The sequence below is a fragment of the Asterias amurensis genome, chromosome 5 (assembly GCF_032118995.1).
Source record: "Asterias amurensis chromosome 5, ASM3211899v1".
Classification (NCBI taxonomy): Eukaryota; Metazoa; Echinodermata; class Asteroidea; order Forcipulatida; family Asteriidae; genus Asterias; species Asterias amurensis.
This window is the reverse complement of record NC_092652.1, coordinates 22,189,696-22,208,715: the sequence shown is the minus strand read 5'-3', so window position 1 is coordinate 22,208,715 and position 19,020 is coordinate 22,189,696. Positions and strand designations below refer to the sequence as shown.

Genomic DNA, 19,020 nt, shown 5'->3' with positions numbered 1-19,020 from the left:
TTTTAATTGAAACTCACTGTTATGTTGAACGTCTAAGACCGAAAAGTTTAAACGGACTTCCCTTCAGACAGACAGACAGACAGAGTGATCGAAATCATGTTGACACAGTGACGTCCATACTTTGGTATTTAGTTTGGTGTTATGTAACTATCTCCCGTACACTTCGTATTACATTATAAGTATATGAATGTACATGTACATGTATTTACTTTATTTGACACCTAACTTAATTTTACCCAGTAACAGATTGAATTTGACACCACTTATTTAAATTTCAGTACCACAAATAAATTGTGTCTGTTTTGCCATTTATTTATGTATCATCGTTGTTACAAAGAGAGCTGCCGTATACGTTGCTTAAAGGCAGTTGACACTATTGGTAATTACTCAACATTTTTTTTTATCACAAAACCTTTCTTGATTACGAGTAATGGGGAGAGGTTGATAGTTTAAAACATTGTGAGAAACGGCTCCTTCTGAAGTGACATAGTTTTCGAGAAAGAAGTAATTTTCCACAAATTTGATTTTGAGAGCTCAGATTTAGAATTTGAGGTCTCGAAATCAACCATCTTTAACGCACACAACTTCGTGTGAAAATAGTGTTTTTTCTTTCATTGTTATCTCCCAACTTCGACGACCAGTTGAGCTCAAATTTTCACAGTTTTGGTATTTTATGCATGTTAAGATACACCAAGTGAGATGACTCGTCTTTGAAAATTACCAATAGTGTCCAGTGTCTTTAAGGGCAACACAAGCTTGTAGGGTGGAGCCTATACAGCAGCTTTCGATAAACGTGAAGGGTTTTGAGAAACAATCCTCTTCGAATTGTTATGTAAAAATATATCAATTATTGTTATGCCCCTCAACGTTTAAGCCCCCAAACTTGAGTCTGAAAAGCGTTACTGTCAGTAAAGCTTCCCAGCTTTAGTGTTTAACTTTCGAAAGCTTTAAGTATAAAGACAATACTTGAACCGGGGACCTGCGACTCCAGAGGCAAACAGTCCTACCATCGGACCAACTCGATCGGGTGAAATTCCTCGAAAAATCCTACTGTTAAATTTCCGTCGTCCATCATCAGTTTTCGAAATCCAAGTAAAAAAAACCCAAAACTATGGAAGCCCATCCCGGGATTTGAGCCGAGGACCTTTCGACTCCAGGAGTGTACGGTTCTACCACCGGACCAACTCAATCATGTCACTAAAAAACTCCCTGAATAATCCTACTGCTAAATGACCAGTCGTCTCACTTGGTGTATCCCATCATGTGCATAAAATAACAAGTCTGTGAAAATTTGGGATCAATCGGTCATCGAAGTTGCGAGAAAATTATGAAAGAAAAAACACCTTTGTTGAAAAAACACCTTTGTTTATGTGCTTTCAGATAGGAATAAAATACTTCTAGCTAGAAGTGTTTTATTATTTTAGTGAGAAATTACCTCTTTCTCAAAAACTACATTACTTCAGAGAGAGTCGTTTCCCACGAGTCGTTATACCAAGTCAGTTTTTAAGTAAATTTTGTTTTGAGTAATTATTACCAAACGTGTATCTTCCCTTTAATCCCTTCCGGGATTCCAACAGGGAACCTACGGCTACAAAAGCAAACAGTTATTCGATCATACAACTCGATCAGTTTACAACTCCTGGAAAAAAATGCTACTGATGATCTTTCGTCACCTTTATCAGTTTTCGAATTCTAATGTTGTCAACAAAACTTTGCAAGCGCCTCCCGGGATTTGAACGGGTCCCATTCTACATGCATGCTTTAGTTTTTACTTTGATGACGTAAAATCCATAGGACAACGGAGGAATAAGAATGGGGTCATCTCGTCCGATCGCCAACGGTTCAAGTTGAGGCAAAGTCGTATCATTGACCAGCTGGAAGGGATGACCGTTCAGGTTGACTTGTCTGTGAACAGAACACAAAAACAACATTAACCATGAAACGGTTCAAAACAAAGCACAGGGTTGTAACTTAAAGGAACAATAGAATTGTTTTGCGAAAACAGTTGCTGGCAGTGTAAAAACTTGTATGTAATCCACCATAAAACTGACAAACCTGTTGAAGTTTGATATCGATCGGCCAACTGGGTCACGAGAAAATAGTGAAAAACCGATCACACATTTTGCGTGACATCGATTAAACAAAAATGAATAAAACGCTCACTGGGCGATAACCTCCAGACGAGAAATTAGTTTTTCTCATTTAGTATGACATTTCAGACAGAAAGGAATGTTAATTAAACCGTGTAAGATTTATGTTATCTTAGATGAGTTTGTTTGTCTTCTGAATATAAAATACGTCTTGATTTATAAACTAGTATGAAATAGTGCCAGCGGAATTCTTGTTAAAAGACCCCAAATGAGACCAGTTTCCATCAAACAGTTTGTAATTTTTTAAGCGTAACACTTACGATGACGACATGTCCATGTGTTCACGTGGTGTTAACAAATACTGGTCGACTCTTCGCCCACTGAGTTTGCGCAGAAGTGTGATGTTCGCCCAGTTGACCTTATTCATATTCAAGATAATTAGGGTGACTGCACCTGCGCGATAGCCACTTTTTCTAAGAGAAAGAGATAGAGACAGCAAAACAGATATTATGTTATCTGTAAAAGTGTACTTTCAGCAAACAAAGTATTCAACTTAATGATATATATTATTCAGCTTCGTGAAGAAGAAAGACTTGTTCGAAAGGACAAGTAATATTCGACTATGACGTCATAGAAACAACGTTCGAATGGCAGTATGTAAATTCCACATTAGTGTAGTCATACGACAACCCGGCGCCTTTTACCCGGCATTCCATGCTGGATATGAGGGACACAATATTCCATCCATTCAACTCAATTCAAACACTAATTTATTCCCATACTTCCTTTAAACAAATATCTACAGACACATGTACCACGGCGTGGGAACGAGGTTGAACAAAGTGAAACCATGGCCCTTTTCGAAAGCACGTCTTCGGCTTCAGTTTTGGTTTATAAGCTAGCTTGGCCCCGCGGTTGATTTGACAATTTTGCGCCTGCTTTGCGTACGTGCTCAGGGCTTCAGACGAGAGGACGGAGCCTGAAGCCGAATCCAAAGCCGAAGCCGTGCTTTCGAAAATGGCCCATGAAAGCAGATTCAATTTACCCTGTTGCTGTGCAGTGAGCATAGACACGCAAATATTGCTTATCGGTCTCTGATTGGGCTGGTCCCCCGCCGTCATTATCATAAGAAATGGTATCCAGCTTCACTTGGAGTACTTTGGGACCAACTAGGTACTTATAAATATACGCTGACCAGTAATCCTGTAATATCAAGGATACGCAAGGAAAAAAAGTTAGTTTTAGACACTGATATAGAATTGCTTAGGTCGTGGGTTCGCATCTCACCCGGGTAACGTGCCGGTTTTTGTAACGGAGCTCAGCAAGTAACATTTAAACTGTGTAAGTTTAAAGTAAATCTGTGGACGTAGTTTTTTACCCAAAAACGAGTTAAGGGTCAGAATGATTTAAATGATTTGTGGGAAAAGAAAACTGGTAATATACCGGTTTGGGTTCCAGACTGACGAGGTCTAACATGGTGTAGCTCCCACCGTAGTAACTCTGACGTATCATTACATCTAGTCCCATCTTTGCACACATCCCAAGTTTATCAAGAAACCTGAACAGAAAAATTAATATTGCTAAAATAAAACTTTTAAATTATATATCGATCGATTATATATATATTGGTTCATAGCCACCAATATTGTCTCTGAAATAGAAACTTTGATTGGCTGTTATTTTCCCGCTTCTTTCTTGATCCTTTCCTTAATCCCTTTCCCCCTCTCTTTTTCTATAAATGGATATGTATTTGTTTGTACTTGTTTTATGCCTCTGAAGAAGGTCCGGATTGGATCGAAAGCTAAGGCCATCTACCCTATTCATTATATATATTCTACATCGATATATTATTAAATTGCTTTGTGATTTGTTTTATGCAAGTCGCCAAACACTAGGTCTGAAGGTCACGTCAAGGTGTTGGCTATCATCAACTATTTTTTCCAGGGGCCGTTGACACCTACTCCTGGGATTAAAAATTGTTACCCCTTTGCAGTCCATAAGAATGTATGCTTGGGTAGCATCCATCAGAAGCGTAGCTGATAGAGCAGAGAGCACTACCTCGCCATTTTTATGAAGCAATCACGGTAAAAGTGTCTTGTTTATTAAGGCACAAGTGTCAAGGATGGCTGGTGGGAAAACGTGTAACGAAACAACTTACAAGAATCCTGCCACGTATCTGTCTGAGATGTTTGGCGCCCCTCCACCCAAGGCGCTCCCAGACTCTCCTAACCACACCTTCGCATCCTTCCCGTGGTATTTACGCACCTGTGACGTCACTGTTCGTATCTTAACAGGGAGTAAACTGTCCAGTGTTTCTGGGTTGAGGAAATCGTCTACGGTGGCTGTTCTACCGTTCAGATAGTACGAGTGGAAAGTAGTTGCGTTGGTCGCGTTGGTTGTCGAAAGAAACCTGTTCTCGATTTGTTTATATATAACAGATTGAATTGAAAATACCAATTTCAAGACAAGTAGGATTTGAAACTTTGCATGTGGTTTGCGGTGCACCATGTAATGACTATCTCTTATGAGTTGGGGTGGTTCTGAAAAGAACCGTTGGTTTCATTCAACTCGACGTTTCGATCAGTATTCTCTGATCGTCTTCTGGAGAATGCTGAAAGCTTTGATAGTCATTACATTGGGTTACCGCAAACCGTTCGATAATTTCAAGATAGTATTTATAATTAACACAACTTGTTTTAAGCAAAGGTTAATCGATGAAGATTAGAAGAAGTCATGTTGACACGGTTAACAAAAAACAAAACACTTGTGAAACTTTTATAGAAATGGACAATGAGGCTTCACAATCATTTTTAATGTTGTGTTATAAATAATAATTTTGTTTATGGAATCTAGCACGTGTATAAGGTTGTTCTCTTCTACCGTTTCCAATGTAGAAAAACACCATTGTGGCGTTATTTTGTGTGCTTTCAGATGCACAATAAAAGTATTTACCAATAGTGTCCAGGGGTGGATTTCACAAAGTCTTAAGACTAGTCATATCTTGAGTTAGGACGAGTTACTTGTCCAACTTAGGACTAGCCGTACATTTTTACTATCTCCTAGGACTAGACCTATTAAAGTTAGGACTAGTTCCAACTCTGTGTGAAATCGACCCCAGTGCCTTTAAATAAAAATAAAAAAGGCCTCACCCCGCTAACATGGATTTCACTTTCGCCCTCTTTGTGATGCCCCCGATATCGGGACCAAACAGCGAGGCGCCAGAGTATTGAGGTCGACTTTGAAGAATCGACCGCAACACATTGAAGTCTCTGCCGATTTGCTGGCCGGAGATACTGACGTTTGCTTTCTTCAAGTAACTATTCGGTTCTGAAAATGTGAAGTGAGCAAGATCTTAACCTACACTGCAAAATTTGGGGTGTTAAAATTGCCAACATGGCTGTTATCACATTATAGTCACCAAAGAGAGAAAAAAAGTTAACACCATCGTGTTGATATAAACCAAATAGTTGTCACTACAATTTTACAGTGCTAACACACATCGGTGTATGGCTAAAAACCAAAATTAGTATTCTTTATTCCCGATGCAAATCTAACAACTCTTACATAATTTTATCAAAAACCGCAACTACAGACACAAATATTTCTATTAAAAATTGTTTCCACCATGACCACCTTTATACCATGTAATCACGTGCAAATCTGTCAATTGAGTCAAGTGTTGTGAGCGCGCATTATTTTTTAAAGCAAACACTAAAGCTTTCAACGTGTTTACTTTTTGTTTGCTTTTGTTGTTTCATTGTTTGCTGGTGTGTTTGAATGATAGTTTGTGTTATTATTAATATCTCTCTTTTTTTTTTGCTGCAAAAACGGACAAACAGACACACAACAAATAAATCGTCAGCTTTCACGACATACCATTTCCCAATTCCCATGCCACGTCATCATAAGTGTTGTAATCCAACAGCTGCTTGGCATTGGTCGGGTCCCATTGACCATCGTCAGTACGAAGTAACTGGTTAAGTCCAAATATCAATTTCAAGCCAGTATCGGAACAAAAATTGTTGATGCCATCCCAGTCTTCGGCTGGAGATCAATGTAGGAGATAAGCAAACATAAAATGAAGATTAATTTGTCGAAGGTTTTAAAGGCAGTGGGCTCTATTGGTAATTGTCAAAGATTAGCCTTCAAAGTTGGTGTATCTCAGCAAATGCATAAAATAACAAACCTGTGAAAATTTTGAGCTCAATCGGTCATCGAACTTGCGAGATGACAATGAAAAAAAATATACCCTTGTCACACGAAGTTGTGTGCGTTTAGATGGTTGATTTCGAGACCTCAAGTTCTGAACTTGAGGTCTCGAAATCAAATTCGTGGAAAATTACTTCTTTCTCAAAAGATCTGGCACTTCAGAGGTAGCCGTTTCTCACAATGTTTTTTACCATCAACCTCTCCACATTACTCGTCACCAAGAAACGTTTTATGCTAATAATTATTTTGAGTAACTACCAATAGTGTCCATTGCCTTTAAGTAATTTTAACATAGTTCGGTTATTTCTTTATTATCCCCTAAATATGCCTTAAGTACAAAAACAACCACTACAATCCACAATACTCTACATAAAACCTGGAAGCACAGACAAGATTGCTTTTCAAAAAAAAAAAAAAAAAAAAAGAAATTGCTGATTTGCTGATCCAATTCCATGTAGCGTTACAGCTCAATACAGCATAATACTTACGGCACAAAAAAGTAAGAGGTCTTTGAGAAAAAAGGTCCACTTGGCCCGTTGTTACTTCATCGTCACAATGTCTTTTAAAAACAAGGTAGTCTGCCGCTGTGCCACCAAGACGTAAATACGCTGGAGAGAGGGCGCTAGTCAGTGTCTTCAATTTGGATGAGCTGATAACAAAACAAATATCATTACATTTTGGAACTTATCCCATCAAAAGAAGTTCAGTTGCTATATTTAATTCCTCACAGATATGTGTGTGAACAAAATGGATCCACCAACGAATCGAGCTTCCAAAAGTTATCACTATTGGAAAGCTCACTTACTTTGTGACCCCCTAAACGAGTTTTAAGTTCCTATTCTTTTAATTTGTAACATTCATTGTAAACGACACACTATTGTAAGTTTTAACCGAACTGTTTGAATATCTAGATAATGAACTGGAATTGAACAGACGGATCTGGCATGTTTAGGTTGCTGTTTAATGGCAAAGGCTTAAAGGCAGTGGACACTATTGGTAATTACTCAAAATAATTATCATTATAAAACCTTTCTTGATTACGAGCAATGGGGAGAGGTTGATAGTATAATACATTGTGAGAAACAGCTCTCTCTGAAGTGACGTAGTTTTCGAGCAAGAAGTAATTTACCACGAATTTGATTTCGATACCTCAAGTTTAGAACTTGAGGTCTCGAAATCAAGCATCAGAAAGCACACAACTTCGTGTGACAAGGGTGTTTTTTCTTTCATTATTATCTCGCAACTTCTAAGAACCGATTAATCTCAAATGTTCACAGGTTTGTTATTTTATGCATATGTTGAGATACACCAATTGGGAAGACTGGTCTTTGACATTTACCAATAGTGTCCACTGTCTTTAATGCAGGTTAACTCTCCGTGACATTGCACTTCCTCGTGATACGAGTACACGACCAGAAGCTGCAAGTTTTTGAGGGGAAACGCAACCATTTTTTGCTTTAAAGGAACACGTTGCCTTGGATCGGTCGAGTTGGTCTTTGAAAAGCGTTTGTAACCGTTTTTATAAAATACATATGGGTAGAAAGATGTTGTAAAAGTAAAATACAATGATCCACACAAACATGCCTCGAAATTGCGTGGTTTTCCAAAATTCTTCCTTTTACCTCGTCGACTAACACGTCGGCCATTTATGGGGGGTCAAAATTTTGACCCCCATAAATGGCCGACCATGTTAGTTCGCACAGTAGAAGGAAAACCACGCAATTTCGAGGCAAACTTGTGTGGATCATTGTATTCTACTTTTAAAACATCTTTCCAACCATATGCATTTTATAAAAAACGGTTACAAACGCTTTTGTTTTGACCAACTCGTCCGATCCAAGGCAACGTGTTCCTTTAATGCAAAGCACAAAGTTTGACATTATGCCCATTATTTGAACGACCCAAGTGTACAAAGAGATGTTTAACGCTGTAGCATGTTGAGGTCACTAAGAGTATCAAGTAGTCCATGGGCCAGACCAGATATTGGTACCACCTGAGGTGGCAAAACATAAATGGTGTCAAATACTTTGTAGGACCACCCTAAGTACAAAAACATGTGATAGCAACTCCAAATGAGTAGCCCAGTCTCTGTTTTTCTTAGTTTTGTGTTTGCCCATAGGGTTACATGTTAATTGCAGTAGGCCCCCTCATTCCTTAGCATATGGGTTGGCATAAACTCATTTATTTAGATTTTGCCACCTCAGGTGGTACCAATAAGTCAAAACCTGGAAATCACAGGGCATCTTAGCAGCCGGCCGTCGATTTCACCAAACTCTTCCTAACTTAGGATTAATCTTAGGACTTTAGGACGAGTAACGTTCCGTATCCAAAGACGTCGGACGCAATGAACCCATCCTAAGTTAGGATGGGTTACTCATACTAACTCGAGATAAGATTAATCCTAGCGTTTCGTGAAATCGGCTGCAGGTAGCCTAAGTGTTTCATAATCTTGTATTTAAAAATACTTACCCGAAACTAAAATTCCCCCAGTTTTTGTTCAGGGTGCCGACATCAACAGTAATGGACAAAAACCTCTCGTTTGTGACGTGGATTGGTTTATTCGCTCGTACTTCTAATGTGTAGTCAACTGTAGAAGCAGGTTCTTGGTTATGTCTCGGGCCGGTAGTTCTTGTTTGTTTAAATGAAAAGAGAAAGTGGGAAAATCAATAAAAAAGAAGCATCACAACCACTATGTTTGCGTTCACTCTAAAAACTCCCGGGTCAGAATTGACCCGGATTTGGGTCCCAGGGGCCAGACAGAATGAAGATGGGTCAGTTTGACCCGGAATTCGTGTCAATGTGTCGCGGAATCCGAGTCAAAATCCCCGCTTTTAACCAAAACTCTGGTGACAATGACATGGATTCCGGGTCACATTGACACAGATTTCGGGTCAAACTGACCCAGAAATGGGTCTGACTCTCTGGGACCCAAATCCCGGTCAACTCTGACCCGGGAGTTTTTAGAGTGTAATGAAAAAACAATTTTTGTTTAAACAAATATTATTCGTCAATTACTCAGAATAGTGACAATGCCTATTATAAGCGTTTAAAGGGTCTATGTAACTTTTGTAGGACAAAAAACACAATGTCCACAGATTTACACTAAATTTACACAGTTTGAAGATATACATGTAGAAAACTTCCCTGAAAATATTACGTGCTGAGGTGCTGTAGTTTTTGGGAAATGAGTAAAACAATGTCATGAAAATAATTTACGTCTCATGAGACGAAAATTATTTAATCATTTACAAACGTATTTTCATGACAATGTTTTACTCATTTCTCAAAAACTACAGCACCTCAGTAAGTAAAATTTGAAGGGAAGCTTTCAACTATCATTATCTTCAAACCCTGTAAGTTTAATGTAAATCTATGGACATTTTGAAAAGGTACCCAAATCCTTTAATAAAGTTATCGGAGATAGAAACAATGGACAGGAAGGCACTAAGCTTTGAGCCGTGTAAATGAGAAGATTATTAAAGGGACACACCGGCTCACCGTTTACGCAATTTAGGGGTGTAGAATCATAAATAATGTTTTTATAGATGGTTGCTGTAACAAAAAATCATCAAAATGTCACGTATTTAGCGAAAAATGTAAGAACAAAAAAAGCGGCCATATAACAAGCTTCCGTTACACGGACTCTTTGAATGTGAATCTTACTTAGATTGTTCACCATTATTTACATTTTGTAGCGATAATTTGAATACATGATCTTTTTTCGTCAATTATTCGTAAATAATTTTGTAAAAAAATATTTAAATTTGGTTAAGTAAGTTACTTTTAGACGGCTGCCAAAGTAAAACTAGCCCGGAAGGTCACGTGATTGTTTGTACCACATTTTGGTTAGAACAATCACGCGACCTGCGTTTTTGTCTTAAAATGCTCAAAAACGGCTAAGTTTGATGATTTTTTTTCTAGGACTGTTCTTCATTCCTGGAAGACCGTTGAAGTCATATCTTAGTCTATTTTGTAGCCCAAATAGCCCAATTCGGCCGGTGTGTCCCTTTAATTTGACTGTCTGTATGGCTTTCTTTATTTGTCAAATGCTAATTTTGATCTTGCTCTGCTCTGTAAATATAGTTCATCAATAATGTAGGTGACGTAAGATTTGTTTAAAGAAAAAACAACGATGCAAACAATAATCGATAACAATGCTCACTCTTCAGGGAAAACGGCTGAAGTTGAGACTATACAACCAATACAGAATGTCACAACTGCAAGCGTCGTTGTTGAAACGGTGGGGTCAGCCATCCTCCTTTGGTCAACGTATCTGCAACAAGAATTGATGTGTTGATTCTAAAAATATAATGTAAACAAACATAGGCCTATATCAACATCCTGAAATGAGTTTCCTTCCTTTTCGGTTAGAATTGTTTCCGTTCAGAGCTTCTTGTCATAATATGATCCGAGGCATTCATTGATGAGTTCACGCCTGTAGGTTGCCACCTCTACGGTGGCATAGACTTGTGTACAAGTCTTTAATGAATGTCTGTTGCGGTGATAGTGTTCCCGACTCTCTCCGCCATTCCCGCGACACTGGCGATATGTTGACAAGACTCCTGGCCCCCGCGATCTGCTCTCGCGCTGTGATGGGGTAGTCGGCAGCCAGGCGCTTAACGCGGGAGAAGTGAACTCCCGAGAGCAGTATTCAATCGCGAATACCTGAATCATAACGCCACCACCTCGACCATTAACGACTTGTCCACAAGTCTATCGGTGCCATGATCCAGCTTGTGGAATAATATACCATGGAGTATAATGGGATGATCAGTGTACTGCATAATATGCAGTTTCACAAAATGACAATAACAATAATTATAGGCCTAGTATATATATGCTTCTTAACATTATTAAACATGCTGGCATATAGTTGTACAACGATTGGTTGGCAAATACTTTTTCAATAAATAGATTCGTAATTATTGTATAATACATCTCGATTTGTTAATTCGAATGTTCTGCCTATAAAAAGTAGTATAATCAGAAGGTATGCAATCTGAAACATGAACCACCTTTGAATATTCACTGTAACGTCAATTGAAAATAAATTGTTCAGTATAATATTTGAGATCATAAACCCCAATCTTAGTTATACAATTTCCTCACCGTGCAGTTTCCAACTCTGTGAGTCATTCTCTTCTCGGCTCGTGCAAGTTAAGTCTCTTCAGTGTTTAAGTCGAAGAGGGTTCAGAGACACGGTAACGGGAAGTCGATCGTCCTCTCTGTGCGAACAGACTACGGGTAGGAAGAAAAAGCACTTCCCATTCAAACATACATCAGGCTTTTTAGATGCTAATTACATGCTGATCAACTGAAAAGGTGGTAGGCTATAATACTGAATGATGCTTCCGGCGAATAGGAAACCAACCTACACTGAATAAGGTCCGAGGCCAGTGGCTCTTCAATCATTTCCCTTCTTTCAGCTGAAGCATCAAGATTTCACGTCATTAAATTCCATTGTGATGTGAACAAAAAAAGCACGAAAACGTAATAATTCGTAAAGGCAACAGACCCCTTTTTACTGAGCATACACTCAGTTTTAAGCGATGAAGATTTTGAAGAAATCCGTGAGAGAAAAAAAAACAAACAAAAAACCGTTGGCCTTCATGACTTCAATTCATGCAGGCCCTAAAAAGCGTGTTCGTAATGCCGTTTTTATGGCTCACTGTATTGGTGCACCACAATAACCTTCCAAAATAGTATCCAACGCTTAATGCTTTGTATATAGTATAAAGAAAGAAAAAAAACATTCAACAAGACAAAGAAAAAAAAACCAGCAGATTTATATACATTGGTTTTGGAGGTCAGCAGTTTGGATTTTTGTTTTAATTACGCTGGAAAACACCCCGAAAAGTCCTTTTCCTCACAAGGCGACTTGTCATTTTTTGAGGCAATCCTCAAATTCTCAAAGTGACAATTTTATCGCCAACATTTTTTGTTTATGCATTGTTCATGTAATCATAATCATACGTGACTATATATTTACAAAACTGCGGGGTCGTCAAGTCTCTGTCCCGCGCGTAGTCTTGGTGCATGACGTTTCTCGTTTTCCTTCACGCGCTGTTGGTGAGTTGGCCGGCGCTGTGATTGAAAGGAAAATGAGAAACGTCATGCACCAAGACTATCCCGCGCGCGGAACAGGTTGGGGAATGCACTGAGAGCTTCACAAAACAAAAGTGTTCTGGCGATGGCACGGGATTGGGACTGGATCAAGTCTAGGGAATACACGGAGGCCACACGGGGTATACATGTATATAGCATCCGTTGCTCTGATCTTTGCCTTTGATACCCCATCATAAGTTTCTTATGAACTTTCAGATTTTGTAGTGAAAGTGCCTTTTGCAACAGACATGTTAATTAGTTAAGTGAACACGTAGTAATAATAACTACATTTTAGTAAAGCGCTCTTTCCAGCGGTTGCAAAGCGCTACAACAAAACAAATAAAACAACAGATGAAACGTATGTAAACTGTAAAATGCTTTTTGAACTATGATACTGGCTCGACGCGAAAAGCAACCCGTGCTTACCACGGTGCTTATACTTACGACATGCTGTACGTGATAAATGGTGCTAATATCGATTAAATAATCGATGTAATAAAGAGGATTAATTAGAGAGTTCTCAACCATTCTTTGAAAGATAATCATACAAAGCATGGTCAACTGTCAACGTTCTGGGTGAACAATATTTGTGTTTACGAGAGCTAGTGAAACATGGACGCTCACAGGAGGGGGTCCTACAGCCGTGCAAATCCCCCTTCTGTCCCCCAGACCCACTGGGGACTTGAGTCACATTGATCCATTATGACTATGCATGGACCAGCACATGCTGGTACCGTTTGTTCCCCTAAATAATAATAATAAGAATTAATTCCAGAATCGTTTCGGTTCTCACATACATTGACCATTAATTCAATTCTCAGCGTGTCGTGTGACCTCCACTTCGGACACAGAAGCACGATTTATTGCTTTCAAATCATTGCAAATACATCAGTGCCATAATGGAGAGGAAATAAATAGATCGATGATCAAAAAAAAGGCCATTCACAAGCGTAGCCTTCAGGTTCGATGGGGTGGGTTCAGTGCACAGGGGGGTCATTGCTCTAACGGGGGTGGGGGTGCTGGTTTTGTCAGAGGGATGGGGGAGGGGGGTTGTCAGTTATGCTTTTTTTGGAAGTCGCACGCTGCTGCAGGTGCGGGGGGGGGGGGCAACATCATATTCGTTCCCGCGGTAGCGCTCCCGATTGCAGTCGTCCACTTCATTTGATCTGTTTGTACACTTGCGTTTTTGTTTAAGGGGGAGCCTGGTAGTTTTTACACTGGAAATGTTCGATTGTAAATACTAAAAACTCAGAGTGGGCCGTTTACAATCAATGGGAAACAAAACAACGATGCATCGAATGCCTCCATCATGTCGGATACAACGCTTCGTATTATGGTTTCATGAGAGAGTTGATGATCGGCAAATGCGCACAAATTCATACAAATACACAAAGAAAAATTAAAAAACACACATTAGAATATTAACAATAATAGTGTTTATCACTTACTTATTGCATTTAAACAATTATCTTCATGCAGTGTACAATATGCTTTTGTTTTCAAATGTTTTAAATTGTATAAGACAATATATTTAACCTGAGAACATTTATTTTCGAAGGTTGATCACTCTTTTTGATATCGCCAAAATTTAGGAGCAAATTATTATGTCCGGAGAGGAAGATTAAAATTTAAAGGAGTTCAAAATATGCGACCAGCGCCACTGCGGTAACACTTCTTATAATAAAATTTGTGGAGACAAAAGGTCATATCTTTTTTTTTTTTCATAATCGTATACATTATGTACTATCCAAAGCTGACGTACTTGTTACCGGGTAAGTTATGCATTGCCATTAATGTTCAGAGTCACTACCAAACGTCTTTGGTAAAAACAAAACAAAAAAACAAACAAAAACACTCAAAACAATTAATGACCTTGTAAATAATGAGTAACAAGCACTGCAGGTTTTGATAATGTACGTACGTCGCTCCAATGACTAAACCAGCACTTTAAAGGAACACGTTGCCTTGGATCGATCGAGTTGGTCTTTGAAAAGCGTTTCTAACCGGTTGTTACAAAATGCATATGGTTAGAAAGATGTTGTAAAAGTAGAATACAATGATCCACACAAATATGCCTCGAAATTGCGAGTGCTACTTGTGTGGATAATTATATATTCTACTTTTAAAATATCTGTCTACCATATGCATGTTATAACAAACGGTTGAAAACGCCTTGTAAAGACCAACTCAACCGATCCAAGGCAACGTGTTCCTTTAACATAACTCCCTCTTGGAGGGCCAAAATTCATTAACGTGTTTTATGAAATGCTGCCTTTCAAATGTGTATGCTAAGCAAACTAAACAATATTTGTCTGTGCTCAAGAAGTATTTGTGCTGACATACTTTGTATCTGTTGGTCCTGGTGGGTGGCAGGTAAACTTTTAAGAGAAAATAAGGTATATTTTACTATTTTTATTGACTTGTTGTTCTTGCGAAATTCATGGCCAAATTTCACAGAGCTGCTTATGAGCACAAAAACAAGCTTTTATAGCACAACAAGTATTTCAAAGCAGGTTTACCAACCGAAATACCATATCACATGTACATTTCGCGACTGGTACTTATTCAGCTAATTATAGCGAAGCAGCGGTTTTTAGGCAGTATTTTTTGTAACGCAGCTCTTTAAAATTGTGTCCAGATGGTTGGCTCAATGGGTGTCGAAAACGAGTTTTGGTACATCAAATATAGCAACAAGGTCCAACTAGCATTTCATTTGACATTATGTCACACGTATCATGTTTGCGTCAATGTTGAAAATAGTAATAATTACATGTACATGTTATATAAGGCAAAGTTACATACATAAGATGACGCTCGTATTCACCCGGCCGCCGATTGTGGACGCCGCACGAATTTTGTCTGCTATTATAAAAAAAGAAAAATAGTAATCATAATTTCCTATACCTGACAAATATGCTTATACGAATTCGATGCTGCGTACATGTATTAAACTTTTATCAGTGTGTTTCGGATTGGCATTTATGACACCTTAACTTAGTTTTTCAACCTCGGCAGGTAACAACCCGGGCTGTGGCGTTACAATTAGCATGTTCTATCCTAGACACAAAGGTACGTAGCCATCTTGAGAACACAAATGGACAATAACAAACTAACATGGACTCCCTCTCCAATTATTGTAAAAGTCCGGACGAGCGACATGTTATTTATATTTCTTGGCCTAAAAAGGCTCTATGGTTTCTTGATAAACATAATTTATTAAAAACATACATCCATTTGTATCTATTATATCTGATTCAAAAAAGGAATGGCGACATTTACCTGCACGATGTTGTCCTGAGCATTGTTTACGTTATTAATGTATACTATTGTTAACATTAAATAGGGTATATTTAAATAATGGAGTACGCCAATATTTGCACCTTTAACAGTTTACACACCCAACAATGGGTTATATTCATTTTTGGTTTTTACCCATACACACCGATGTTTGTTAGCACTGTATACTCAGTACTATACCCGATTAACTTAACATCTTTAATTGCTAGTTTGTATGACACTGCTCTAGAATTGCAGAGGTCGTGGGTTTGAATCCCACCCAAGTAAAATACGTGTATGCATTTAAATTTGTTCACAGAACTCGGCAAAAAACTGAATTACACATCGGTGTGAATGGGTTAAAACCAACATGGCTATTATAATATTTTTTATTTATGTAAGTTTTCACTGAGAACTTTTGATTGTTTAATCGGAGTCATTATCCATAGAAACGTTTTAGATTAAAGGCACTGGGCAGTATTCTTACTTGGTGTATCTCCAAAAATTTATGCATAAAATAACAAACCTGTGAAAATTTGGGCTTAATTGGTCATCGAATTTGCAAGAGAACAATGAAAGAAAAACACCACTGTTGCACAAACTTGTGTGCTTTTAGATGCATAATAAAATACTTCAGCCGAAGTTGTTTCCTCTTTGAACAGCTCTTCATTGCTTGTTACTCCGTTAATCCGGAGGTCGTTGGTTCGAATCCCACTCTAGTGAATTCTTTGTTCAACCCCCAAAATCATTTCAAAATTTACCCAGTCAGTTTTCCCTGTGGTTTATATTGATGCTTGTTACAAAGTAAGTTCGTTACGCTAACAATTAGTTTGAGTAGTTACCAATAGTGTCCGGTGCCTTTAAAGTAAATTCCACATCTATTGTTTAGTGTGTATTGGGTTCATATCCCGGCAGGTACCGGGTTCTTCTCACTGCCTCCCAAGCAGCAGTCCTCTCGATAGTCTTCTGCACATGACGATTAGACTCCCCTGCTGGTTTATGCTGTGCCTTTACCTTGGCTGGACTAGGTGGCACGAATTGGCGAATTCCTTCCTGCCTGCCGCTTGTTTGTGTGGGTCCAACATCCCCGTTGTCCCGGGCACCAAGTGAGTCCCCCACACTCCCTCTCCTCCCTGATTGGGGGATCAGTGGAGACAACTCGGTATGGCCCATTAGTAATACGGTGTCACTGTAACGTTTCGGCGGGTAGTTAGTCTTATCTTGCCGGTACAAACTAATTCCCTCGGCTGCGGCGATGGACCGACGTCGACGAGCGAGGGAGGCCTTAGGAGGCCCACGAGTTTCCTCTGAAATCTGCGCTGATTCGAAAGCATTATCATCAGCAGCTCGTAAGGCAACTGCAAGGGAATCGTTATCAACACGCTCTGGCGATTGAGTCTTTTCCAAAACTGCAGGAACTCTGTTCTTTTTAAGTGGCTTCAAGTTCAAGAGAAGATTTGAGTTCACATCAATTGACAATTTCCCCTGACGACTCGTGTTTGATACTTCCTCCGGGCACCATGACGAGTCAGACTCAGAGGCGTGCGACAAACTATCATAGGAGTCACTGTATAGGCTCCTGGTGCCGCAAGATGAGTTTTCGGACTCTTCCGATATTCCCGAGTCAAGCTGACCGTCAACGTCAGCCGCCGGGACCGGTGATTGAGTTAGCTCTTGCACCGGGCTCATGATTTTTACTCGGAGCTTTTTCCGTTGGCTGCGACTTCTGGATAATGCACTTTTTGGCTTGTCGGACTGAACTCTGTCACGTTCACCAATGGCCTCCTGTGGTTTGTCAAGGGCAAAACAACTTTGAACTTTCTGTACTTTTGAATCATCCTCCCCGTATTTAAAAACAAACACAGCATTCCTTTCTCGATTGCTGTCACGAATCAAGTTTTCATTTGTGTTTTTTGCGAAAATTTCACTGTTAATATCCTCAATAGTTTGAGCTCCGTCTGACTGTTTCGTCAAACTACTCTCGTCAATTTTGTTAGCATCAACTCCAACTGAGGGTGTACTAGTTAGTCTACTTGCTGGAATGTTGGCATCCACGCTTCCTCGCCTTCCATGTTTTCTTCCCGCAGCACGATTTGGGGCAGATGGTCCAATTCCAACGCGCGACAGTTCAAATGTCAGCGTGTCGGAGTGCAAGGAGTGCCGCCGTCCAAGGCGACGATTCGTCCCCGTGGTAATTGCACCCTGGTCCCGGTTGAATTTAACACTTTTGTCCGACCCATCAGCTGCCCCGTGTCCACCACGAACATCTTTTAGGTTGGTCTGGACCGCACCCAAGCTACTGGTACTTGTTCTCGGAAGATTCCCAAATGTTTTCTTGAGCATCCTTTCGTTGCGCTGAAGTTCATTTTGCCTCTTCCTGAGGTCGGCCTCCATGAAAGACTTCTGTTTGAGAAGATTTTGTTCGGCAACGTGGAGTGAGGCACGTACATCGCGGCGATCCCCGAGGATAGGCCTTAGTTTCGGGAGGCTCATCGTAGTACAGGATACCAGTGATGACTGGCCTACACGCTGTTTTAGAAATCACTTCAGGAATCTTCTATAATAAAAATTCCCGGACCCTAAACTGTCCGCTTTGCATCTAACTTCGTCCAGAGTGAAGGTAGTAGAAATAGGCCCAAAGTCCATGCTCGTATTCGGTCTGTGGTGACGCTATACGAGTACAGCTATACACGCAGTCTCATGAGTCAATTTAGGATTCTTCTTATAAAATGATACCCTGACCCTTATAAAATCTCCGCTATACGTCTGACTTCGTTCACCGTCAATGTTATCGTCATCGGTTTGTGGTGTCGCTATACAAGTACAAGCTGTCTCTGGAAGAGTTTCAGGATTCGTCTACATGTATAAGTAAAATACCTTGACCCACATAAAATCTCTGCTTACGGCATCTAACTGTGTCCACTGTCCATGCTCGTCATCGGTTTGTGATGATGTTACGCGATTATCTAGCCTTGTGGGGTGAACTCATTTACCTCTCTATACATAAAAATACCACGGGGGGATTAGTTGCTAACTCCCAGCAACACGACAAGCAAAGTACTGATGAGTGTTGTTGAAGACTTCAAGTGACAATGAAACCCACTCGACTATAACAAAATGCTTTCATGGACTATTGTCGAACCGGGTTGTTTATTGACCAACACGAGGAGGAGCATTTGGGAGGCCTTAGTTGGGATTTTCACACACATGTGCTATGAATAGAAGACACTTCTTCAACCATGGATGTAGCTGCCTCCATGGTTCAACCTCTCTAGATTGATGTAAACAGCGGGTGTGGTTTGAAGACACAAACTAGCTTGAATTATTTATAGAGCCTGAA

General features: G+C 39.6%; 1 protein-coding gene across 2 annotated transcripts; it reads right to left on the bottom strand.

The window, feature by feature from the left end:
* Positions 1-113: 113 nt before the first annotated feature.
* LOC139937505 (heparanase-like) lies at positions 114-11,559 on the bottom strand. 2 transcript variants are annotated; one of them, XM_071932666.1, is made up of 11 exons: positions 11,409-11,559; positions 10,462-10,572; positions 8,769-8,927; positions 6,788-6,948; positions 5,967-6,134; positions 5,240-5,417; positions 4,249-4,500; positions 3,534-3,648; positions 3,136-3,293; positions 2,411-2,563; positions 114-1,905 (listed from the first exon to the last, which is right to left on the bottom strand). In XM_071932666.1, the coding sequence occupies exons 2-11, from the start codon at positions 10,551-10,553 to the stop codon at positions 1,749-1,751; spliced, it is 1,593 nt and encodes a 530-aa protein (XP_071788767.1). In that variant the 5' UTR covers positions 10,554-10,572; positions 11,409-11,559; the 3' UTR covers positions 114-1,748. The 2 variants fall into 2 exon arrangements, with proteins under 2 accessions (XP_071788767.1, XP_071788768.1); XM_071932667.1 differs by lacking the exon at positions 8,769-8,927.
* Between the last annotated feature and the right edge of the window lie 7,461 nt (positions 11,560-19,020).